The 25,935-nt window shown below is 41.7% G+C and overlaps 1 protein-coding gene across 5 annotated transcripts in view; it reads right to left on the minus strand.

Annotated features, from left to right (window-relative positions):
- Nucleotides 1-25,935, minus strand: part of LOC118394113 (regulator of G-protein signaling 3-like) — a 93,112-nt gene that overhangs the window by 46,777 nt on the left and 20,400 nt on the right. For all 5 annotated transcript variants that reach the window (XM_052462634.1, XM_052462635.1, XM_052462636.1 and 2 more), the window contains 6 exons: nt 22,162-22,243; nt 17,290-17,395; nt 15,213-15,603; nt 14,692-14,731; nt 6,827-7,095; nt 6,094-6,174 (listed from right to left, as the gene is read on the minus strand). In XM_052462634.1, the coding sequence (XP_052318594.1) occupies nt 6,094-6,174; nt 6,827-7,095; nt 14,692-14,731; nt 15,213-15,603; nt 17,290-17,395; nt 22,162-22,243 (969 nt within the window). The remainder of the gene's footprint in view (nt 1-6,093; nt 6,175-6,826; nt 7,096-14,691; nt 14,732-15,212; nt 15,604-17,289; nt 17,396-22,161; nt 22,244-25,935) is intronic.

Genomic DNA, 25,935 nt, shown 5'->3' on the forward strand with positions numbered 1-25,935 from the left:
TCTTCAAAGGGGGAGACACTCTAGACCCAAACTGTTACAGACCTATATCTATCCTACCCTGCCTTTCTAAAGTCTTCGAAAGCCAAGTTAACAAACAGATCACCGACCATTTCGAATCCCACCGTAACTTCTCTGCTATGCAATCTGGTTTCCGAGCTGGTCATGGGGGCACCTCTGCCACGCTCAAGGTCCTAAATTATATCATAACCGCCATCGATAAGAGACAATACTGTGCAGCCTTCTTCATCGACTTGGCCAAGGCTTTCAACTCTGTCAATCACCGCATTCTTATCAGCAGACTCAACAGCCTTGGTTTCTCAAGTGACTGCCTAGCCTGGTTCAACAACTACTTCTCAGATAGAGTTCAGTGTGTCAAATCGGAGGGCCGGTTGTCCGGACCTCTGGCAGTCTGTTAACAAACCTCCAGACGAGCTTCAATGCCATACAGGACTCCTTCCGTGGCCTCAAACTGCTCTTAAATGCAAGTAAAACTAAATGCATGCTCTTCAACCGATCGCTGCCCGCACCCGCCCGCCTGTCTAGCATCACTACTCTGGACGGTTCTGACTTAGAATATGTCGACATCTACAAATACCTAGGTGTCTGGTTAGACTGTAAACTCTCCTTCCAGACTCACATTAAGCATCTCCAATCCAAAATGAAATGTAGAATCTGCTTCCTATTTCGCAACAAAGCATCCTTCACTCATGGTGCCAAACATACCCTCGTAAAACTGACTATCCTACCGATCCTGGACTTCGGCGATGTCATCTATAAAATAGCCTCCAACAATCTACTCAGGAAATTGGATGTAGTCTGTCACAGTGCCATCCGTTTCATTACCAAAACCCCATATACTACCCACCACTGCGACCTGTAAGCTCTCGTTGGCTGGCCCTCACTTCATATTCGTCGCCAAACCCACTGGCTCCAGGTCATAAGTATTTTCGAGTTAAAGCCCCACCTTATCTCAGCTCACTGATCACCATAGCAGCACCCACCCATAGCATGCACTCCAGCAGGTATATTTCACTGGTCATCCCCAAAGCCAACTTCTACTTTGGCTGCGTTTCCTTCCAGTTCTCTGCTGCCAATGACTGAAACGAATTGCACAAATCACTGAAGCTGGAGTCTTTTGTCTCCCTCACTAACTTTCAGGATCAGCTGTCAGAGCAGCTTACCGATCATTGCACCTGTACACAGCCATCTGTAAATAGCCCACCCAACTACCTCATCCCCATATTGTTATTTGCTCCTGTTATTGCTCCTTTGCACCCCAGTATCTCTACTTCCACATTCATCTTCTGCACATCTATCACTCCAGTGTTTAATTGCTAAATTGTAATTATTTCACCACTATGGCCCATTTATTACCTTACCTCCCTAATCTTACTATATTTGCACACACTGTATATAGATTTTTCTATGGTGTTATTGACTGTACGTTTGTTTATCCCATGTGTAACTCTGTGTTGTTGTTTGTGTCGCACTGCTTTGCTTTATCTTGGCCAGGTCACAGTTGTAAATGAGAACTTGTTCTCAACTGGCCTACCTGGTTAAATACAGTTGAAATAAATAAAATAACAAATAAATAAATGAAAAAGTATTCAGACCCTTTACTCAGTACATTGTTAAAGCACCTTTGTCAGCGATTAAAGCCTAGAGTCTCCTTGGGTATGATGCTACAAGCTTGGCACACCTGTATTTCTCCCATTCTTTTCTGCAGATCCTTTCAAGCTCTGTCAGGTTGAAAGGGGATCATCGCTGCACAGCTATTTTCAGGTCTATCCAGAGATGTTCGATCGGGTTCAAGTCCGCGGTCTGGCTGAGCCACTCAAGGACATTTAGAGACTTATGAGCGCTCTGGAGCAGGATTTCATCAAAGATCTCTCTGTACTTTGCTTTGTTCATTTTTTCATTAAACCTGACTAGTCTCCCAGTCCCTGCCGCTAAAAAACATTCCCACAGCATTATGCTGCTAACACCATGCTTCACCGTAGGGATGGTGCCAGGTTTCCTCCAGATGTGACGCTTGGCAGTCAGGCCGAAATGTTCAATCTTGGTTTCATCAGACCAGATAATCTTGTTTGAGAGTCTTTAGGTGAATTTTGGCACACTCCAATTGGGCTGTCATGAGCCTTTTACTGACCAGTGTACACTCAACCATAAAGACCTGATTGGTGAGGTGCTGCAGAGATGGTTGTCCTTCTGGAAGGTTCTCCCATCTCCACAAATTAACTCTGGAGCACTGTAATAGTGACCATCAAGTTCTTGGTCACCTCCCTGAACTAGGCCCTTCTCCCCCGATTGCTCAGTTTGACCGGGTGGCCAACTCTAGGAAGAGTCTTGGTGGTTCCAAACTTCTTCCATTTAGGAATGATGGAGGCCACAGTGTTCTTGGCGACCTTCAATGCTGCAGACATTTGTTGTACCCTTCTCCAGGTCTGTGCCTTGACACAATCCTGTCTCGGAGCTCTACGGATAATTCTTCAACATCATGGCTTGGTTTTTGCTCGGACATGCACTGTCAACTGTTACTGTGGAACCTTCTATAGACAGGTGTGTGTCTTTCTATTACGGTTTTCTTCTGATGAAGGAGAGGAGGACCAAAATGCAGCGTGGTTATTTTGATTAATGTTTAATAAAATAATAAACACGAACAATACAAAACAAGAACCGTGACGTGAAAACCTAAACAGCCTTATCTGGTGCAAACTAACACAGAGACAGGAACAATCACCCACGAAACACTCAAAGAATATGACTGCCTAAATATGGTTCCCAATCAGAGACAACGATAAACACCTGCCTCTGATTGAGAACCACTTCAGGCAACCATAGACTTTTCTAGATAACCCCAATATACCACAATCACTATACCACAATCCCAATACCTACAAAAAAAACAAGACAAAACACACCACATAATTAACCCATGTCACACCCTGGCCTGACCAAAATAATAAAGAAAACACAAAATACTAAGACCAGGGCGTGACACTTTCCAAATCATGTCAAATCTATTGAATTTACCACCGGTGGACTCCAATCAAGTTGTAGAAACATCTTGAGGATGATCAATGGAAAAACAGGATGCACCTGAACTTAATTTCAAGTCGTATAGCAAAGGGTCTGAATACTTATGTAAATAAGGTATCGGTTTTCAATTTTTAATAAATTAGCAAACATTTTAAATAACCTGCTTTTGCTCTGTTATTATCGGTTACTGTGTGTAGATTGATGAGGAACATTTTTAAATTTGATACATTTTTGAATATAGCCCCAATGTAAGAAAATGTGGATAAAGTCAAGGGGTCTGAATACTTTCTGAATGCACTGTATTTTGGTAATTTTGGAGCTTTTGTTTGTGTTTTTTCGGGTCTCCTCCATACTGCACAACGAGCATGAGATAGTGAGTAGCATTTTTTTTGTTGCCTTTCTTATACTAATAGACTTTTCGAAGAGGGATGCAAATTTGCTTGTTTGCTGAATGTTAAATACAGCAGCCAAAATAACTTGCGGGAAAGTTTGAAAATAAAGAGAACGCAATAAAGAAAGTCACCTTTTACTAGAGAGATTTAAACAGTTATCAAAACATCACACCAGGGTAAGCCTACACGAAACACAACCCTTATTTTAAGAGTTTCTAAAATCCCCTATGGGAAAAATTTATGGTGGAAAAACCATTGGAACTATTTCCTTGTTTGACCCGCTAGGTTTAATGGGCATTATGACTCATACTGTGGTACTCTTTTGCCATCTCAGTCTCTGGACTTGAACCCCATTGAAACCTGTGGTTTGAATTAAAAAGAGGGCAGTCCACAAGCACAGACAAAGAATATCAAGGATCTGGAAAGATTCTGTTTAGAGTGTTCTCTAATCTCATAAAACATTTTTAGAAAAAGGCTCAGTGCTGTCAGGGTGCTTGGATTACTGAAAACTGGATTGGCAATCATTTTGACTCATATCTTTTTAAGATTTTTTTTTACTACTTGTTAAACAAAATCTGTCTCTAAGCAATTGCAGTAGTATAAAATAATATACTTTTTGTGGTTGTTGCATGCAATATAGCACAGTATTTGTATTATTTATTTTATGCAGTCTTTTTTGCTCATCTTAATCAATGGTGTCAATAATTATGGACCTGACTGTAATAATGTATAGCATAACATAAAAAAAAAATAACAGAACCATGAAATATATACATCTGCGCACTGTTGAAGAGAAGCAAAGCTAAGCTGAGACAATATGCCTAACTTAAAATACTGTTCCAGGACTGCCTGGAAAACAGTGGCAAGTGTTACTCAGTGGACAATCCCGGCTAATAAAAAGTTATTATAAACAAAATTATTAAGGACCATAAAATGTAAACTCGGCAAAAAAAGAAACTTCCTCTCACTGTCAACTGCGTATATATTTGTATGAACATAACAAGATTCAACAACTGAGACATACACTGAAAAAGTTCCACAGACATGTGACTAACAGAAATGGAAGAATGTCCCCTGAACAAAGGGGGGTCAAAATCAAAATGTCAATGCAGCTGGTGGCCACACCAGATACTAAGTACTGCAGTGCATCTCCTCCTTATAGACTGCACCAGATTTGCCAGTTCTTGTTGTGAGATGTTACCCCACTCTTGCACCAAGGCACCTGCAAGTCCCCTGACATTTCTGGGGGGGGGGGTGGCCCTAGCCCTCACCCTCCGATCCAAAAGGTCCCAGGCGTGCTCAATGGGATTGAGATCCGGGCTTTTCGCTGTCCATGACATTCCTGTCTTGCAGTAAATCACACACAGAACAAGCGCATGGCTGGTGGCATTGTCATGCTGGAGGGTCATGTCAAGATGAGCCTGCTGGAAGGGTACCACATGAGGGAGGAGGATGTCTTCCCTGTAAACGCACAGCGTTGAGATTGCCTGCAATGACAACAAGCTCAGAGTACAGGCCTTGGTGTAAACGCGAATCCGACCATCACCCCTGGTGAGACAAAACCGCAACTCGCCAGTGAAGAGCACTTTTTACCAGTCCTGTTTGGTCTACCGACGATGGGTTTGCCTACCGTCTGTAAGCGTCAGTGTCTTTACGACCGTTCCACAGGTGCATATTCATTCATTATTTATGGTTCATTGAACAAGCATGGGAAACAGTGTTTAAACCCTTTACAATGAAGATCTATTTGGATTTTTACGAATTATCTTTGAAAGACAGGGTCCCGAAAAAGGGACATTACTTTTTTTGCTGAATTTACTGTAAGACACATCAAATCCAGCCATCTCCTTTCTTCTTGGTGAAAAGGCAGCACACATTTGTATTACTTTATCATAAACCGTCAGTCTGTATCTGAGAAGTAACTATCAAGTTCTGTGTATCCTACATCACCATTAAAGAGACCCATATCAATGCATCCGAAATGGCACTATATTCCCTTTATAGTGCACTACTTTTGACCAATGCCCTACGTGACTTGGTCAAAAGTAGTGCACTACATAGGGAATAGAATGGCATTTGGGACACAATCATAGCATTCCATTTCTCACACATTGTTCAGTGATATGGATCTGGCTTTTACCAGGTAATGTTTAATCCGTCCTAATAATACTGCATGGTTGTGCATCTCTCTATGGGGTGTCACTGGAACAAACTAGAAACCTGACAGAAAATTGACATTTGTGCTGAAAAATGACTCTGGTGCAAAGGCAGACCAATAATGTAGGAAATATAACTATTCAACAAATTCCAAGACTAAAGAAAAAAGGCGTATTTGTAGGAAATGTCAATGTTAATTGTTGTGCATACCTTATGTGGTCATTATTCTAACATTATGTTACTTGGTAATTCAGTAATTGTGTTATAATTGAATAGAAACAAAGTTTAGCTTTTTTTAATTGCACAAGAAGAATAAGGACTGTTCCTTATTCCACTGGTGTAAAAACAAGAACCACTCAACTTCATCGCTGTGCAATTACAAAGCTACGGCTAAACTATTATGTAATAATCTAACCATGTCATTACAGTGTAATGACACCGGTAGAAGAGCAACAATGTGAAGAGTCAGCGTAAATGACACAACAGAAGAGAAAGGATGTTGTACCTTGATAGACATGCACTGGCTCTCATGCAGGATCATCTCCTCTGAGAGAAGAAGTGTTCGCTCGCTACACAGTTCCAGGGGCTACAAGAGAGAACACAACAGTAAACACCCCTGTGCTAATAATGCATGATTTGATATCATATATACTGAATATGCCATTTAGTACACTCTTTTATCCGAAGCGACTTACAGTAATGCGTGCATACAATTTTTGTATGATTTGCCCCAGCAGGAATCAACCTACTATCCTTGGTGTTGCAAGCACCATGCTCTACCAAGTTAGGATATATACACACAGGATATGATTTTGTCTATCTTTCTATCTCTCTGAAATCAAACCTCTTAGGTCGAGTTTAAATCGGATGCTAAATAACATTACACCATCACAATCATGAATCTCGCTAATGCTGGGTCATGTTCACTAGGCCCGAAAGGGAAGAAAACAGTCAAATGGGGAGGTACTGTTGAAACTTGTCAAATAAGAAACAATCGTTTTCGCTTTGCGTTCCACAACAATTTGATAAGTTTTGTTACAACGTCACCTCAAACACTACCCTGCTGTCAGTTTGATAGTCTTCTACTTGCTTCTCATCCAGACACCCCAATCATGCATCTGATCAGTTCAGCCAAGGGACAAATATGACTGACAGCAACAACAACAACAGACCCACCAGTCAGCTCAAGAAAAACATGATCATGTAATAACACAAATTAATAAAACAAAAGAGCCAACCTGAACAAAGACGGGGAAGATGAGGGTTTTGGGCGCCAGCGTGACGTAGGTTCCGTAATTGGAGTAGGGCAGATGAGACTGGACAATGGTGCAGTTCTGGTAATTGCCATAGCTGGGTTGGTAGCCAGATGGGGGCAGCATGGTAGCCGTCTTACCGATGATGGAGCGTTGAGAAGATAAGCCTGTGGCCTGTAGCCCGCTAGCAGTGTCCTGTAGAAAGCCATTGCCCTTCTGAAGTCCACCGCCTGGGTGACTTTGATAAATCTTACCTGTTTTGGTAAAACATGAATGCAAGAATATCCTCTCAGAAAAATATACATAGAAAGTTAACATACTGTACAGTACACTCCCCTAAGTATTTATTTAGACAGTGAAACAAAAACATTAAATTTGGCTCTAAACTCCAGCATTTTGGATTTGAGATCAAATGTTTCATATGAAGCGACAATATAGAATGTCACCTTTTATTTGAGGGCATTTTCATGCTTATCTCTTTTACCATATAGAAATGAAAGCACTTGTCTGTATGTACAGTTTAAGTCGGAAGTTATGTAAACTTCAACTGTACACCTTAGCCAAATACATTTAAACTTGGTTTTTCACAATTCTTGACATTTAATCCTAGTAAAAATGTCCTGTCTTGGGTCAGTTAGGATCACCACTTTATTTTACGAATGTGAAATGTCAGAATAATTCACTGCTCAAAAAAATAAAGGGAACACTAAAATAACACATCCTAGATCTGAATGAATGAAATATTCTTATTAAATACTATTTTCTTTACAAAGTTGAATGTGCTGACAACAAAATCACACTAAAATTATCAATGGAAATCAAATGTATCAACCCATGGAGGTCTGTATTTGGAGTCACACTCAAAATTAAAGTGGAAAACCACACTATAGGCTGATTCAACTTTGATGAAATGTCCTTAAAACAAGTCAAAATGAGGCTCAGTAGTGTGTGTGGCCTCCACGTGCCTGTATGACCTCCCTACAATGCCTGGGCATGCTCCTGATGAGGTGGCGGATGGTCTACTGAGGGATCTCCTCCCACATCCGCCAACTCCTGGACAGTCTATGGTTCAACGTGGCGTTGGTGGATGGAGCGAGACATGATGTCCCAGATGTGCTCAATTGGATTCAGCTCTGGGGAACGGGCGGGCCAGTCCATAGCATTAATGCCTTCCACTTGCAGGAACTGCAGACACACGCCAGCCACATGAGGTCTAGCATTGTCTTGCATTAGGAGGAACCCAGGGCCAACCGCACCAGCATATGGTCTCACAAGGGGTCTGAGGATCTCATCTCGGTACCTAATGGCAGTCAGGCTACCTCTGGCGAGCACATGGAGGGCTGTGCGGCCCCCCCAAAAAATGCCACCCCACACCATGACTGACCCACCGCCAAACCGGTCATGCTGGAGGATGTTGCAGGCAGCAGAACGTTCTCCACGGCGTCTCCAGACTCGGTCACGTCTGTCACATGTGCTCAGTGTGAACCTGCTTTCATCTGTGAAGAGCACAGGGTGCCAGTGGCGAATTTGCCAATCTTGGTGTTCTCTGGCAAATGCCAAACGTCCTGCACGGTGTTGGGCTGTAAGCACAACCCCCACCTGTGGACGTCGGGCCCTCATACCACCCTCATGGAGTCTGTTTCTGACCGTTTGAGCAGACACATGCACATTTGTGGCCTGCTGGAGGTAATTTTGCAGGGCTCTGGCAGTACTTCTCCTGCTCCTCCTTGCAAAAAGGCGGAGGTAGCGGTCCTGCTGCTGGGTTGTTGCCCTCCTACGGCCTCCTCCACGTCTCCTGATGTACTGGCCTGTCTCCTGGTAGCGCCTCCATGCTCTGGATACTACGCTGACAGACACAGCAAACCTTCATGCCACAGCTCACATTGATGTGCCATCCTGGATGAGCTGCACTACCTGAGCCACTTGTGTGGGTTGTAAGACTCCGTCTCATGCTACCACTAGAGTGAAAGCACCGCCAGCATTCAAAAGTGACCAAAACATCAGCCAGGAAGCATAGGAACTGAGAAGTGGTCTGTGGTCACCACCTGCAGAACCACTCCTTTATTGGGGGTGTCTTGCTAATTGCCTATAATTTCCACCTGTTGTCTATTCCATTTGCACAACAGCATGTGAAATTTGTCAATCAGTGTTGCTTCCTAAGTGGAAAGCTTGATTTCACAGAAGTGTGATTGACTTGGAGTTACATTGTGTTGTTTAAGTGTTCCCTTTATTTTTTTTGAGTAGTGTAGTAGAGAGAATGATTTATTTCAGCTTTTATTTATTTCATCACATTCCCAGTGGGTCAGAAGTTTACATACACTTAGTTAGCATTTGGTAGCATTGCCTTTAAATTGTTTAACTTGGGTCAAACGTTTTGGGTAGCCTTCCACAAGCTTCCCACAATAAGTTCCCACAATAAGCTCCTGACAGAGCTTGTGTAACTGAGTCAGGTTTGAAGGCCTCCTTGCTCGCACACGCCTTTTCAGTTCTGCCCACACATTTTCAAAAGGATTGAGGTCAGGGCTTTGTGACGGCCACTCCAGTACCTTAACTTTGCTGTCCTTAAGCCATTTTGCCACAACGTTGTAAGTATGCTTGGGGTCATTGTCCGTTTGGAAGACCAATTTGCGACCAAGCTTTAACTTCCTGACTGATGTCTTGAGATGTTGCTTCAATATATCCACATAATTTCCCTTCCATATGATGCCATCTATTTTATGGAGTGCACCAGTCCCTCCTGCAGCAAAGCACCCCCACAACATGATGCTGCCACCCCCGTGCTTCACAGTTGGGATGGTGTTCTTTAGCTTGCAAGCCTCCCCCTTTTTCCTCCAAACATAATGATGGTCATTATGGCCAAACAGTTCTATTTTTGTTTCATCAGAACAGAGGACATTTCTCCAAAAAGTACCATCTTTGTCCCCGTGTGCAGTTGCAAACCGTAGTCTGGCTTTTTTATGGCGGTTTTGGAGCAGTGGCATCTTCCTTGCTGAGCGGCCTTTCAGGTTATGTTGATATAGGACTCATTTTACTGTGGATATAGATACTTTTGTACCCGTTTCCTCCAGCATCTTTACAAGGTCCTTTGCTGTTATTCTGGGACTCATTTGCACTTTTCACCCCAAAAGTACATTCATCTCTAGGAGACAGAACGAGTCTCCTTCCTGAGCGGTATGATGGCTGCGTGGTCCCATGGTGTTTATAATTGCGTACTACTGTTTGTACAGATGAACATGGTACCTTCAGGTTTTTGGAAATTGCTCCCAAGGATGAACCAGACTTGTGGAGGTCTACAATTTGTTTTCTGAGGCAAAGAGGCACTGAGTTTGAAGGTATGACTTGGAATACATCCACAGGTACAACTCAATTGACTCAAATGATGTAAATGACCCTTTCAGAAGTTTCTAAAGCCATGACATAGTTTTCTGGAATTTTCAACTTAGTGTATGTAAACATCTGACCCACTGAAATTGTGATACAGTGAATTAAGTGAAATGATCTGCCTGTAAACAATTGTTGAAAAAATTACTTGTCATGCACAAAGTATATGTCCTAACCGACTTGCCAAAACGATAGTTCGTTAACAAGAAATTTGTGGAGTGGTTGAAAAAGGAGTTTTAATGACTCCAACCTAAGTGTATTTAAATGTCCGACTTCAACTGTATCTAGTCCCCCCATTTTGAAGGTGTCATAAACATTTGGACAAATTCACATATGAGTATTAAAAGTAGTGAAATGTTTAGTATTTGGTCCCATATTCCTAGCACGCAGTGACTTCATCAAGCTTGTGACTCTACAAACTTGTTGGATGCATTTGCAGTTTGTTTTAGTTGTGTTTGAGATTGTTGTACCCAATAGAAAAGAATGGTAAATAATATATTGGAGTCACTTTCATTGTAAGTAAGAATATAATAGTTTCAGAACATGTCTACATTAATGTGGATGCTGCCTTGATTACGGATAATCATTAATGAGTCGTGAATAATGATGCGTGAGAAAGTTTACTGAGGCACAAAGATCATACTCCCAAGACATGCTAACCTCTTACAGGGGAGGTTAACATTTTTTTGGGAGTATGATATTTAGATTTGCTTCATTAAGAAATGCTAGCAGCCATGACTGAATTCAAACGTGAGTTGTTTCGAGGTGTGGTTTGATGTGAGTGTCTCTTGTGTTTGGTTGCAGGTGGGGAGAGTTAGCCAAATCATTTAGCCAATTAGCTTCAGCCCACTGGTGTGCAACTGTGGCAAAGTTGGTTTGACTTTGATAGCCCATCTCTGGGGATAGTTAAGGACCGTCAATAAATTACACCATGTAAATGGGATAATATTTTCATGTTTGACATCTTTTAGTTGTCTCATTAAATGCTTTCAATATTTGTCAATTAATTTCAACAATTTACAGTATAGTTGATTTAAAGTTAAGTAATTGAAATTTGGAGCTATTGACATTTTAAAATATTGTCCCATGTACATTGCGTAATTTGTGACCCTATTCAGGAAGCTAGGCATATGTCACAAGGCACGACTTCATAGCAGAAATGCCCCCCCCCCCCAAAAAAAAGCTGTTTGCTTTTCTAGTTAGAGCATAATGTTAGGCAGTGTTGGCACTTTGTTCATTGTTGTTTAACTAGCTAACGTTAGCTGGCTAGCTTGTTATCTAGCGTGACGTGTGTGCAACACCCGTTGAATATGGCTGGTGTCAGTAAACATCGGCAAAAAAGCGTAATGAAATTGTTGCCAGCAGAGCTGGTTAGGCTGTTTTCATGTTATCCAGAGGTAAACAAATCATCGGCCAGAACGTCAAGTGTGCGCTTCGAGAGCGAAACGAGATGGGTGGGGCTAAAGCTTAACTGGGTGTGAAGAAGAGCTCTTCACTAGATACCAAAACATTCAAAGGCGATTTTCTCAAAAGTGACTCAAAATCAACTTTCAAAGCAGAATTATTTTCCCATTGTTCCTCAAATGCAGTGTATGATATACCATTTTGTAGCTCTAAGTCTCTACTTTTATCCAATGTAAAAAACACCATTTCACATTTTGCTACATAAGACCGAATCCAGGTGGTGAGTAACATTTACTGATGGTCCCTAACTAGCCCCATAGGGATATCGAATGCCAAACCAAATTGACCATGGGCATTACGATGGGGTCGCGTGCAATTGGTGATACCCTTCATTCCATGACATACCATTTTGTTCAACTCACAAATTCCAGTTTAGGACGAGACTGACTATGACCAGAATTATTGTTTTTACTGTACATTTTGTAGTACATTTTGACACCAGCATAAATGTTTCTGTCTCTTATCGATGCCACATAGGTCATTTTCAAAACAAGAAGTTGCTTTTTGTTGGTCTTTAGAGTAGTCAAAAGTTTAGTAATTGGTCCTATATTCCTAGCACGCAATGACCACATCAAGCTTGTGGCTCTACAAAGTTGTTGGATACATTTGACGCTTGTTTTGGTTGTGTTTCAGATTATGTTGTGCCCAATAGAAATGAATGCTAAATAATGTACTGTCATTTTGGAGTCACTTATTGTAAATAAGAATATAATATGTTTTTGAACACTAATGAACACATTCTTCTTGATATGTCACACCTGTCAGGTGGATGGATTATCTTGGCCAAGGAGAAATGTTCACTATTTCTGTCTATAATTAAGCCATTTTGTGGTGGGGAAAAACTCATTCTGATTGGCTGGCCTTGGCTGCCACGCTTCCCTGCCCAGTCATGTGAAATCCATAGATTAGGGGATTTTGTATTTATTTCAATTGACTGATTTCCTTATATGAACTGTAAGTCAGTAAAATCTTTGAAGTTGTTCCATGTTGCATTTATATTTTTGTTCAGTATAAAATCTGCTGCAGATGGAGTGGGCCTCTCTGAGCTGGATCTGTCTGAGCTGACTTCTCTGTGTGTGAGCAGCTTGCAAACGTGATTGCTGTCCTCAAATGATCAACTTTACCCTGTATATCTAAAAATGCCCATTTCTTAGCTACCTGCCCATTGACTCTGGGGCCGACAAGAGCTTAATGGACGCTACCCTGGTGTCGGAGCTGGGCATCACCACACAACCCCTCTCCATTCCCATGGACGTCTGAGCATTGGATGGGCGCTCTATTGGCAGAGTCACCCACACTACGTTTCCCATTAGCCTGAGAGTGTCGGGCAATCATAGTGAGAGCATGTCTGCGTCCGTGTATCGACTACCGGGGTCTCAATGACATTTTGAGCCTCTCCAGGGAGCAACCATCTTCTCCAAGTTGGACCTTCAGAATGCCTACCATCTGGTTCGATACGGGAAGGGGACGAGTCTTTAACATGGCTAGCGGGCACAAGGAGTACCTGGTGATGTGGTTCGGACTGACCAAAGCTCCCGCAGTGTTCCAGGCCCTTGTCAATGATGTGCTCTGAAACATCAAGAGCACGTCTTCCATGTCTGACAGGTCCTCCAGCGTCTCCTGGAGAACCAAGCTGTTCGTGAAGGCAGAAAAGTGTGAGTTCCATTGGTCCACCATCTCCTTCCTAGGATACGTCATCACTGCAGGGAGTGTTCAGACAAGAGAATTACTCAGTGTCAAGATGGCGTTGGAGGAGTGGAGGCACTGGTTAGAAGTGGCAGAACAGCCATTTTTGGTGTGGACGGACCATTAGAACCTGGAATATCTCCGCATCACCAAGCGCCTCAACTCCAGGCAGGTGAGATGGGTCCTGTTATTCACTCGCTCCCATTTCGCTGCTTCCTTCCGCCCGGTGTCCAAGAATGTGAAGCCTGGCGTGCTCTCACGTCTTTACAGCCCGGCTACTACACCCTCGGACCCCGAGACCATCATCCCTTCTAGCGGCTGCTATTGTCTGGGGAATTGAGAGTCTGGTCTGCAAGCCACAGTGTTCCCAGCCATACCCTGGGGGCGGGGGACCGGTTTCTTAAAGCCTCCCATTTTATTCATTTTCCTAAGTTGCCCTCAGCTAAGGAGACGGCCCAGCTCATTGTGCAGCAGGGCTTCCTGATCCATTGACTGCTGGTCGACATGGTCTCCGATCGCAGTCCCCAGTTCTCGGTTCTGGAAGGCGTTCTGCACCCTTATTAGGTCGTCGGCCAGCCTGTCCTCTGGTTTTCATCCCCAGTCCAAGGGCCAGTCGGAGCGAGCCAATCAGGACCTGGAGACGACTCTTCGCTGCCTCGTCTCCACTAATCCCACCACCTGGAGCCAGAAACTCATGTGGGTGGAATATGCTCGCAACAGACTTCCTTGTTCTGCTACGGGCCTCTCACCTTCCCTAGGTTAACAGCCCCCGCTCTTCCCGGAGCAAGAGGCAGAGGTCAGCACACCTTCTGCCCAGGTGTTTGTCCTTCATTGTTGCCGTACCTGGAAGAAAGCCCAGGCCGCTCTTCTCAGACCATCTCCAGGTACCGACGACAGGTGGACCACCACCGGAACCCTGCTCCCCGCAACCGTCGTAGGCAGAGGGGATGGCTGTCCACTCGGGATCTGCCCCTCTGGGTAGAGTCCAGAAAACTGTCCCTCCATTTTATCGTCTCTTTCCCCTTCTCCAAGATCCTTAGCCCCTCTTCTATTGCGCCGTTCCCTCCATATATATTCCACTATCTCACAACCCCTTGTCTCCTGTGTTCTCGGTCTGTTGCCAGTTCGTCTTGTCTGGAGTATAGAGCCAAATTAAAAGTTGCAGCTTCACAACCCAAACAAATACATATTGTAAGCCTCATACATGCTTTTAACAAGCATTAAAAAGCATTATACCGGCAAGCTTACATTTTTTAAGTGTTTAGTAAAGTGTTACCAAATCTACTGACTGGTTAGTTAATCTTATGAAAGTTGCTTACCAAGTGTACCATTCCGGTCTTGATAAACGGGATGCAAGATCTGAGAAGTAGAAAAGGATTAAAACCATCTAGTGAGGTCAAAGATGACAAGGGGGTTAAAGGTCTACAGTTTACAGTATGGACGGACGGTGGTGCATGCGGTGACATGTATAATTTTGGTATTTTATTAGGACCCCCATTAGCTGTTGCAAGAGCAGCAGCTACTTTTCCTGGGGTCCACACAAACCATGAAACATAATACAGAATGACACAATACAGAACATCAATAGACAAGAACAGCTCAAGGACAGAACTACATACGTTGAGTAAACATAAGCTGAATATGAATCAAGAGAGGAACAGTGAGCGCTAAACCTAAGCTTGCATTCAAAATGGCACCCTATTCCCTAACTCGTGCACTACTTTTGAAAAAGTAAAAAGTAGTGTACTATAATAGGGAATCGGGTGACATTTGGGCATACAGCCTATGAGTCACAAAAAGATTTGCTGAGCTCCATGGATAATGTAGTCTATACAATCACCTGGCTTCCCGGGTCCACAGGGGAGAGGATAATGTAGTTGTCACCATTTGATGAGGTCACCCGGGTGCCTTTGAGGGTCCGAGTCCTGATCTTAGTAGTCCCGTAGTCTGGCTCCTGTCCCTTGTAGTACTCTCCCTTGTCTTCTCGCTTGTCCCTCCACAAGGATCCATGGCCGCCCTCTGACACCAGCCCTTGCTTACGTCCACTCCGTCTGCCATGGTTGGGGTGGGTCAGCAAAGGCGGGGTCTTGTCTCGTTTCTTCCCCGCCGGGGACACCACAGTGTCATAGGCAGAGGCCTTATAAGACGGTCTGTGGATCAGGCCCTCAAAATACGGCTTCATAATAGGTAGGGTCCTCCATACCACTACAGTGATCTCATTGTGGCAGTTTCTATGAACGGAGAGGACAGTTGATTCAGACAACACATTTGATAGGAAAGAACCTGTTGCACAGTATGTACTGTAGGGCTGTCCCTGGCAACAACAACAAAATCTTGGTCGACCGAGAGTCATCCTGTTCTTTCAACCAATTGATTGGTCTAAATGTTTAAATGCATATTTCCATATCCATATGTTTGAATAAATTCAACTACATATGCACTGAGCTTGTCTGATGCTTTAAGCACACTGTTTGATTAAATAACAAAATGACGACTCAAGAAGGAGACCGATGGTCAAACTGTGCTAAAAGAATGACAGCGAGTGCCCGTGTGACTGGAGTGAAAAGCCAATTAAAAAGGCACCACAGCACAGCAAGTGATTATTGCGCTGTCTGTGCTGAAGCTGCAACATCACTTCAGCCATTTAGTTTCTTACTTGTTTCTGACTGAAACGTTATGTTACCAAATCCATTCCCTATCCCTCAAAAACATTTTCCCTATTACCTCAACCCTTGCTCTCTTTACGTGACACATGTAAGCATGTTTCACGTAAAGAGCATTAAGTTTGACATTTTTTATACATTTGTAAACATATATAAAACCTGTTTTTGCTTTTTCATTATGGGGTATTGTGTGTAGATTGATGTAGAAAACAATTGAATCCATTTCAGAATAAGGCTGTAACGTAAGAACATGTATAAAAAGTCAAGCGGTCTGAAAACTTTCCGAATGCAATGTATATATGGATGATTTATAAAGCCAGGCCCATATAACTTTCAGGCTATTGATTATAGACCTAATTAAGTCAGGGTTTATTCTCTCAATTTCCTTAGACAATTAGGCTAAGGAAGGGCTGCTCCTCGTCTCTGCTGCTGCCTCTGCTGAATTTGGAGTGGCAGGTAGGCTAGTGGTTAGATCAGTAACCGAAAGATCGAATCCCCTAACTGACAAGGTAAAAATCTGTTGTTTTGCCCTGAACAAGGCAGTTAACCCACTGTTCCATTGTAAATAAGAATTTGTTCTTAACTGACTTGCCTAGTTAAATAAAAAATTGTTCTCAATCCCAAAATGCTGGTTAACTTTTCTATTGTGCATATAGCAACAAAGGGAAAGGTGCAAATTCTACGGCGCACGAAAGACCGTATCCAAGTGCATTTGCTATAAAATAATATTCGATTTATCAATGTTGCACCATTGTTTTTAATTAATATAACCATATACAATTTCAGTATCAAGTCTTACAGTAATGGATTGTGCCATCCCTGTGGCCTCCGCAGTGGATTAGTACCGAGACAGGCGTGAATCAGACAGGTGTCTTGTACACCATATATATATATATATATATATATATATATATATATATATATATATATATATATATATATATTTTTATGAGATATATATTTATATATATATTTTTATGAGATATATATATATATATATATATATATATTTTTATGAGATATATATATATATATATATATATATATATATATATATATATATATATATATATATATATATTACACACACAATAAAATATATATTGTGACTGCTCGACTAAAGAAATCTCGGTCGACCAACAGCCTATTGACCAAACAATCGACTAGTCGACTAAATCGGGTCAGCCCTAGTACTCCATGTTCAGGACAGGTGAAACCCAAAGGGAGATCGGACAGTGTAGGACTGTAGGCTACCTGAATGCGTGAGCAAGGTCGACACACTTCCATTGCTCCACTGGTTGGCCATTGAGCTGCAGCACAGTGTCCATCTGCTGTAAGCCAGCCTGGTGCGCTGGACTCCCTGAGACACAAACGCACACACACACAGAACCCAAAAGAACACTGACTCATGACGAAACAGGAAGTATAAATGAAAATGCAACCAATATCAACAATAATGCTACACAGTATGGTAGTAAAAGAAGCCACACTCATCCAGTAACTCCATGAACAACCACTCATGTTAAATCTCGCCAACCCAACACCAAATCTTGCGTGAGCATTGGCCTGCGGCGAGCTGGCGGGCGAGCAGACAAGTCCACACCCTCTCCTCTGAGACACTCTCGGGCCAAGTCTCTGGGCCAAATGAAGACCTCCCCTTACGAAATTCAAAAGATGTGAGGTGTAGGTGCACCCCCTCCTGACCAAGGCCTTTTCATTATCACAAGAGACTCATTTATAGACAATACCATTCAATGAAATTATTGTTTGGGAGGATGAATTAGCAAAAGGTTAATCTCAGACTCCTCATTGAACAGATACTCATATTATTACACCTTACCTCTCGTGGATAGACTTACGTAACATAATTGGTATCGTTACATCTGTCACCAGACTGTGAGATGTGACGAATAACGAGGAACTATTGTTCCGGTGTGCTGATTTTGTGTCACTGGATATTTTGTGCTGATTTTGTGTCACTAGATCAGAATTGACCTGCACCTAGCATGTTCTGAGTTTTGGAAGGGGAGAGGACATTTGGCTCATAGACATGTGGAAAGAGAGGGGTGGAGTTACTAAAGTGGTTCTGGCACTTCCGCTAGTTTTGTATCTCATACTTCTTCTCCCCCCTGAACCGAATTGTTGAAATTGTGAAATTTAAAGTTCAGCATGCACATTTTGATGGGGCAAACCACAAAAACATTTTTTAGGTGCATGCCAGCAAAGCCATTACACAACACATTCATTACACTATAACGGTGACAAACAGTGCACACAAACTGTTAGGCCCTACATAAAGCTGCCAACAGCAGTCCCAATACCTTACCACTGCTACACCTGGCTATCAGCGGAGCCTTGTCTGAGCACTGATACGTTTTAGCTATAATTTATCTTCATTATTTCTCTTCATATGAAAACGATTAAAAAGCATTTGCAAGGAGATTTGATTCACAATGATGACTGCCAGCTTGTTAGCTGTTGACATAACCAGTCCAATCAAAGCTACTGTAGATATAACGTGATTTGACGTCATTTTATCTATGGCCAATGACCTTGAGCATTCTTGGGTGGGCACTTCTAATGTAAATCTATGGCAGCACCCAAGCTTGCATGGTGACGAGTTATTCACATGACTGGCCTATCTGTGTGATGTTTTTTCTCACCTGAATGATCTGAATCTAGGATTACAGGGACTCTCCACAACTATATTCAATGTGCGGGACAATATTGAGGCTATGATTAAGAAGTTGGAGCTCTTTGTCTGCATTAACAAGGACAACACACAGGTTTTTCCGTCATTGTATGACTTTTTGTGTTCAAATTAACTCAAGATTCATTATCCCTTTCGTGCCCTGCCTCCAGTTCACTTACCGATATCTGAACAAGAGAGCCTCATCATAATTGCAACAAGCGGTTCTGTGAAAATTTAATTTAATCAGAAGCCACTGCCAGATTTCTGGATTGGGTTGAGCTCAGAGTATCCTGCCTTGGCAAATCGCCTTTAAGACACCGATGCCTTTTGCAACCATGTGCCTATATGAGAGTGGATTCTCGGCCCTCACTAGCACGAAAACTAAATACAGGCACAGACTGTGTGTGGAAAATTATTTAAGACAGACTCTCCAATACAACCCAACATTGCAGAGTTATGTGCATCCTTTCAATCACACCCTTCTCATTAACCTGTGGTGAGTTATTCACAATTTTCGATGAACAAATAAGGTTTTATATGTAAAGATGGTAAAAAAAAAAAAAAAAAATTGTTAAAAAGAGTACAATTATTTATTATTATTTGTGCCCTGGTCCTAGAGTGCCTTGCGAAAGTATTCAGCCCCCTTGAACTTTGCGACTTTTTGCCACATTTCAGGCTTCAAACATAAAGATATAAAACTGTATTTTTTGTGAAGAATCAACAACAAGTGGGACACAATCATGAAGTGGAACGACATTTATTGGATATTTCAAACTTTTTTAACAAATCAAAAACTGAAAAATTGGGCGTGCAAAATTATTCAGCCACTTTACTTTCAGTGCAGCAAACTCTCTCCAGAAGTTCAGTGAGGATCTCTGAATGATCCAATGTTGACCTAAATGACTAATGATGATAAATACAATCCACCTGTGTGTAATGAAGTATCCGTATAAAAGATTTCCCAAAAAAGCTTGTCCAGAGAAGACAAGGTAAGCGCTATCATCAGTCCTGTGTCATGCCTGAGACCATTCATGTGTGGGGTTGCTTCTCAGCCAAGGGAGTGGGCTCACTCACAATTTTGCCTAAGAACACAGTCATGAATAAAGAATGGTACCTACACATCCTCCGAGAGCAACTTCTCCCAACCATCCAGGAACAGTTTGGTGATGAACAATGCCTTTTCCAGCATGATGGAGCACCTTGCCATAAGGCAAAAGTGATAACTAAGTTGCTCGGGGAACAAAACATCGATATTTTGGGTCCATGGCCAGGAAACTCCACAGACCTTAATCCCATTGAGAACGTGTGGTCAATCCTCAAGAGGCAGGTGGACAAACAAAAACCCACAAATTCTGACAAACTCCAAGCATTGATTATGCAAGAATGGGCTGCCATCAGTCAGCATGTGGCCCAGAAGTTAATTGACAGCATTCCAGGGCGGATTGCAGAGGTCTTGAAAAAGAAGGGTCAACACTACAAATATTGACTCTTTGCATCAACTTAATGTAATTGTCAATAAAAACCCTTTGACACTTATGAAATGCTTGTAATTATACTTCAGTATTACATAGTAACATCTGACAAAAATATCTAAAGACACTGAAGCAGCAAACTTTGTAGAAATTAATATTTGTGTCATTTTCAAAGAAATTGGCCGACTTTACAGTGCAGTGGTGTGTATTCATGGATGCCAAAGGAAGCCAGGCTTCCCCAAATATTTGACCAATAAAAATGTACAATTAGAAAATAATTTGTCTTTCATCTCTCTGTGTTTTCATAATTTTCTGTAAATTCGCAAGTGGCTGAATCAAACCCGAGAAATCCGATTGAGGGAACAGTGTCCCTGTGTCTCAGTATGTGTAGCCCATGTATCTGTCTGGAATAAAAGAGTATGACATATTGCTGCCATTGCATTTGATTGATCGATGCCAGCAAGTAAGCAATTAGATAGACCACCTTGATTAAAAAAAAACATTTAAAAAATGTGCCAATCAGTGTTGACCTGAGCTCAACTGTGGGTTTTCCTGGAGCAGCAAAATTCCCATGTTTGGCCAGTTTGGATTTGGATTCACACCAATCAAATCACATCCTAAGCAAAATGTCGTCATTGTCAGACAAACCTGTTTGATTCTGGTCTGCTTGTGTTTATGTCCTGCAGTAGCTAGCTTGCTAAATCAGCCCTTTTCTAAGCCATGGATGGAGATGTGGACTTAATTCTCTGTACAGGTCAATGATTATGACAGCAATTCTGATCTAACCATAAATTCATATATTGTGCACTGGCTTGAGACAATTGAAGGTCAATATTTTATTTAACTAGAATCTTCATTTGGGTATTGGTTAGACTCCAATTAGGGTGTGGAAATGTTATGCTCTTAGTACTGAAGCCTTCTCCCGACCGTCACGTTGTACAGCGCCATATTTCCCGTTCCATCCTAACAGGTTTAATTTTGTATGGAATAGAAAAACCATAAAATGTATCATATTAATTAAGCTACATTTTTAAAAATCAATCCCGTATACTGTTCTTAAAAAACAGGTTTTACATTTTCTGGTACAGCCAATATTGAAGGCTATCAAATGCTCCTCAAAGTGGTCAAACTAGCACTAATGGTAACAATGGCTGAAATAACGTGGCATAGAATTCTGCGGCAGCCCGCAAGGTGTGCTGCAGTATGACACAACTTTTAAAGGAAGAACCATTTTAACACCCACCTGATTAACATGGAAGCCAGCTGCACCAATGATGTCGGAGGAAACACCGTTCAACTGATGACCGAGGTCAGCCTGCAGGCCCAACGGCCCGCCACAAGGAGTTGCTAGAGCATGATGGACCAAGTAAAGCCCCCCCGGCCAAACCCTCCCCTATCTCGGACGACGCTGTGCCAATTGTGCGCCGCCCTATGGGACTCCCGATCACGGCAGGTTGTGATACAGCCTGGGATCGAACCCAGGTCTGTAGTGACGCCTCTAGCACTGCGATGCAGTGCCTTACATGCTGACCACACCGCTTGCGTCGCAAAATAAATTTACACATACATGTTATTCAAACATTGCACCCACACTGTTCGTGAGCATCTGCATTGCCAGGCACTAAAATAGAACTTTGTTGTCTCGCCCCTTTCAACTCCTCATTGGTTTTTAGGAGCCCTGTTCAAGTAAATGTGTTTTTATGAAATATTCAGTGGAAATTGTTAAAAGTCGTCCTTATGCATAGAGTAGTATGTTTTTGTTTTTTTACTTTGCAATCATTGTTTTTGGTTTGATATACATTTTAAACAAAAAATCTGAGATTCGGCATCATTCTGTTACCGTGGAATTGCCCTGTTATCACGCGACCCTGGAGCAATTAGCGTTAAGTGCCTTGCTCAAACATCCTTACCATAGTGCTGGCAAGAGAGCACAATTAGATCTGGGACCAGGCAACAACTTACCTGGATCGACAGCCTGAACACGCACAGGTGAGTCCGAGCAGATGGTGAAGCCGAAGCCATCTTTACCCCGAAGGATAGTCACCTGCCAGAGCCAAAGAGATCATATTACTTTGAATTCCCATTGAACTTGCTGCCTTCCTACCCATGTAAGAAAGTGGAGCTAGATTAGGGAGCACATTCATAAAGCGTCTCAGAGTAGAACTGCTGATGTAGAATGAGGTCCCTCCTCCATGTAATTGTATTCATCAAAATTTAAAAAGGAAAAACTGACACTGAATCATAGAATTAATCAATCACTGTCTAAGTGTACAAACATTGAGAAACAATGCCTTTTTACACCGCATTGTTCTTAGCCTGGGCTGAAATCTCTTAACCCAGAGCTAAGAAGGCTGTTAACCCTGGGCTAAGTGCAGTGTGATCACGGCTATACAGTACAGTGTGAGAATCAGTATCTCATGAAAATCCCAAGGCCAGAAGTAAACATTTCAAACGTGACATCTTCCATTGGCTTGGACCCCCTACAGCCACTAATAGCAGCAGCAGCAGTGCAGAGTCCCTTGTAACCAGGTCAGGAAAAAATAAAAAAAGTTGGGCTCCATGGGAGCTTTCCCAGGACAAAAGCTTTAATGCCACGGCCTCAAGCCGCCAGCGATATTAAAAACACCAGTGAAACAGCGGAGCACGCTGTTGCTGGGAGATCTGACCAAGGAGACCTTTGCTGACAAACATGGGAACTGTTCCGAACATCCTTAAGGGTCATTCATCATTTCTGTAGTTAAAAGCAGATAAGATTAGCATTCATGCAACATTATTTCCTTGAAATATAATTTGATCTCTCAGATAATTGATTGCCCCCAAATTGCCCATTTAATTTGATAGGATTCATATAATATTCAACAGTACCTAAACATCCAATTTGGACTAAACTTTGAGGAATCCAAAGAAATGGTCAAAAGCCACCCAACACCAATCCCAGCCCAACAACGAATCTACAGTATCAGTTCTCCATGTCTGACAAGTAGTATGGAGCTGTGGCTCTGAGTATCGTTTCTTCATCCTATGTAATGCATTCTCAGTGAATTTGGTGATCAGAGAAATTAGTTATTGAAGTTGTTAGGTTTATGTCCCATACTACATCCTGATATTACTAGGTTCTCTGACCACAGATGGTGCAGTTCCTGCTAATTAGGTGATTGTTTTGGAAAAAAATATTCCCCCTCTCAACTTTAAAGGGTTATTTCACCCAAATTGCACATTGGTGTCCTTGTAAGCAGTTGATGGACAAAGTATGAAAGCAACCTGTTTTGGTTTTGTTTACCTGGCCAAGGTTTCAAATGCTAACATTTTTGCATTTGTGATACAAATCCAATGCAAGTCAATGGACACTATATTAGCATTTTTATAAGTAACATCATTGGGCTACACAATCAATTTGTAGATACTTGGCCATGAAGCATGAAAATGACTTGCATTGGATTTGTGCCACAAATGCTAAAAAGTTAGCATTTGAAACTGTGGACAACAAAACCAGAGCACGGATACCTTGTCCATAGACTGCTTACAGGAAACCAATATTTCATTTTGTAATTTGAGTGAACTAAACCTTTAACATTAATAGCAGGAACAGCACCATCTTGTGGTCAGAACTATTTGTAGGATTCTTCTGGTCTAACTCATTGTTAGAAAAAAGTGTGATTCAAATCAGATGTTAGGTAATATATTTATTGAATATTATATGAATCCTATAAATTTAAATGGCCAATTTGGGTGCAATCAATTCTTAATTTCTCAGAGATCAAATTATAGTTCAACAAAATAATGTTGCAGGAATGCTAGACATATTTTTTTAGCTACAGGATTAATTTCTCAACAATCAGATGGTGGGGGTCGAAATCCTCTTTCTTGTGGTTTTTGAGGTGGACTGACCTTTAACTTACTAACCACGGCTTGGACTAACAGTAAAGACAGTGACAGTGTTTGAATAGTCCCAATCAAGATGGCACCAGTTCAAACAGAAATGGGGGAAAAAAATCATCTCAGCTCTGGTTATGTGGACTTAGGTCTACAACACTCGAGCTACTCTGGTGTGCTTGGCTGGCACAGTTATTCTGAAATTATTCAACTAGCATTCTGATGAATTCCTTTAGCTTAGTATGGGTTGGTGCCAAGAAAGCAGTCATTGTTATGGATGATAAACAGGTTTTCAACACAATGAGTTTCACAGATGATGACTGGCTTTACAGATGTTGGATCTTAACATGATCACTCTTTTGTTGCATAAGGAAATTCAAATGAACCTTGCAAATCACTGAAAAATAGCAGTTTAGTTTCTCTCCATGCAGGGGCAGTCAAGTCATTGGGATCAGGGCTTGCTATCCAAATAATTATCTCCAGGTTGTTCAAATGCTAGTCCTACGTCCTATTACTGAAACATTCAAACGTACAAAAATGTATCTGAAATGCAGACATACACATCAACAACCATCGTTTTCTATAGATGAATAACCCCAGATAGATATTGGTCTCCACTAAGCTACGACATACATGTGTATCCTAAGGTCAAAATGTTGTTCAAACATGGCATGCGGTGGTCTAGGGGTTAGGCCACTGCCTTCAGTGTGCACATATTAGGCCTACCAGGTCCGTGTGGGTTTGATTCTGGCCCACACCCTTCTGTACAAAGTACTCAATCCCCCGGATTGACTTTATGCATTTACACATTTCAAATATGGACTGTCCAGGGATATTTTACCCATGATCTTGATAAGAAATTACCATACCAGACACTTTTGGATGACATAAAATAGGAAACAAATAAAGTATTAACAATAAGCCACACCAACATTAGTTTCCAATCATACAATACCAACCAGAGGGCGAACATATCTTGAAAGACTTTGGTTGCAAACAGGACTAAGGTAATAGTAATTTGGGTAGTTAACCCACTGTTCCTAGGCCGTCATTGAAAATAAGAATTTGTTCTTAACTGACTTGCCTAGTTAAATAAAAGGTCAAATAAATAAAAAATACAGACATATTTAAGGTTGACCTATAATGGTTGCAATTGAGATCAGCTGTGCAGGGGAGTTCAGCACGGTTAGACGAGACATCAGCTGGCGAGTCATAATCTGGCGATAATCATCGATGGTTGCAATAGGCCCCATATTTGATTATATTCCAAAAGGCTATATTCTGTAGACTACCCGTTAGCCTATCCACAACCATAAGACCCACAAATAATTATATTATTTTATCAAAATAATTGCACTTTTTGCAATAATCACTGATCTGGCTTTCAAGTCGGTCTATGAAAATGCCCTTTTTGTTACAAATTTAACCAGAACCATGCACATTCACTAATAATGTACATGTAGAAGGCATTATAGAGAATTAGCACAGTTCTCATAAACAATCTCTCAAGCTCACGTGCTAGTGAGTAGCTAGCTAAGCTATGTATTTCAAGTTTAGCCAACTTAGATCTACAGTTGAAGTCGGAAGTTTACATACACTTAGGTTGGAGTCATTAAAACTTGTTTTACAACAACTCCAAAAAATTATTGTTAACAAACTATAGTTTTGGCAAGTCAGTTAGGACATCTACTTTGTGCATGACACAAGTCATTTTTCTAACAATTGTTTACAGACATATTATTTCACTGTATCACAATTCCAGTGGGTCAGAAGTTTACATACACTAAGTTGACTGTGCCTTTCAACAGCTTGGAAAATTCCAGAAAATGATGTCATGGCTTTAGAAGCTTCTGATAGGCTAAT

Source organism: Oncorhynchus keta, chromosome 14, assembly GCF_023373465.1.
Source record: "Oncorhynchus keta strain PuntledgeMale-10-30-2019 chromosome 14, Oket_V2, whole genome shotgun sequence".
Lineage (NCBI taxonomy): Eukaryota > Metazoa > Chordata > Actinopteri > Salmoniformes > Salmonidae > Oncorhynchus > Oncorhynchus keta.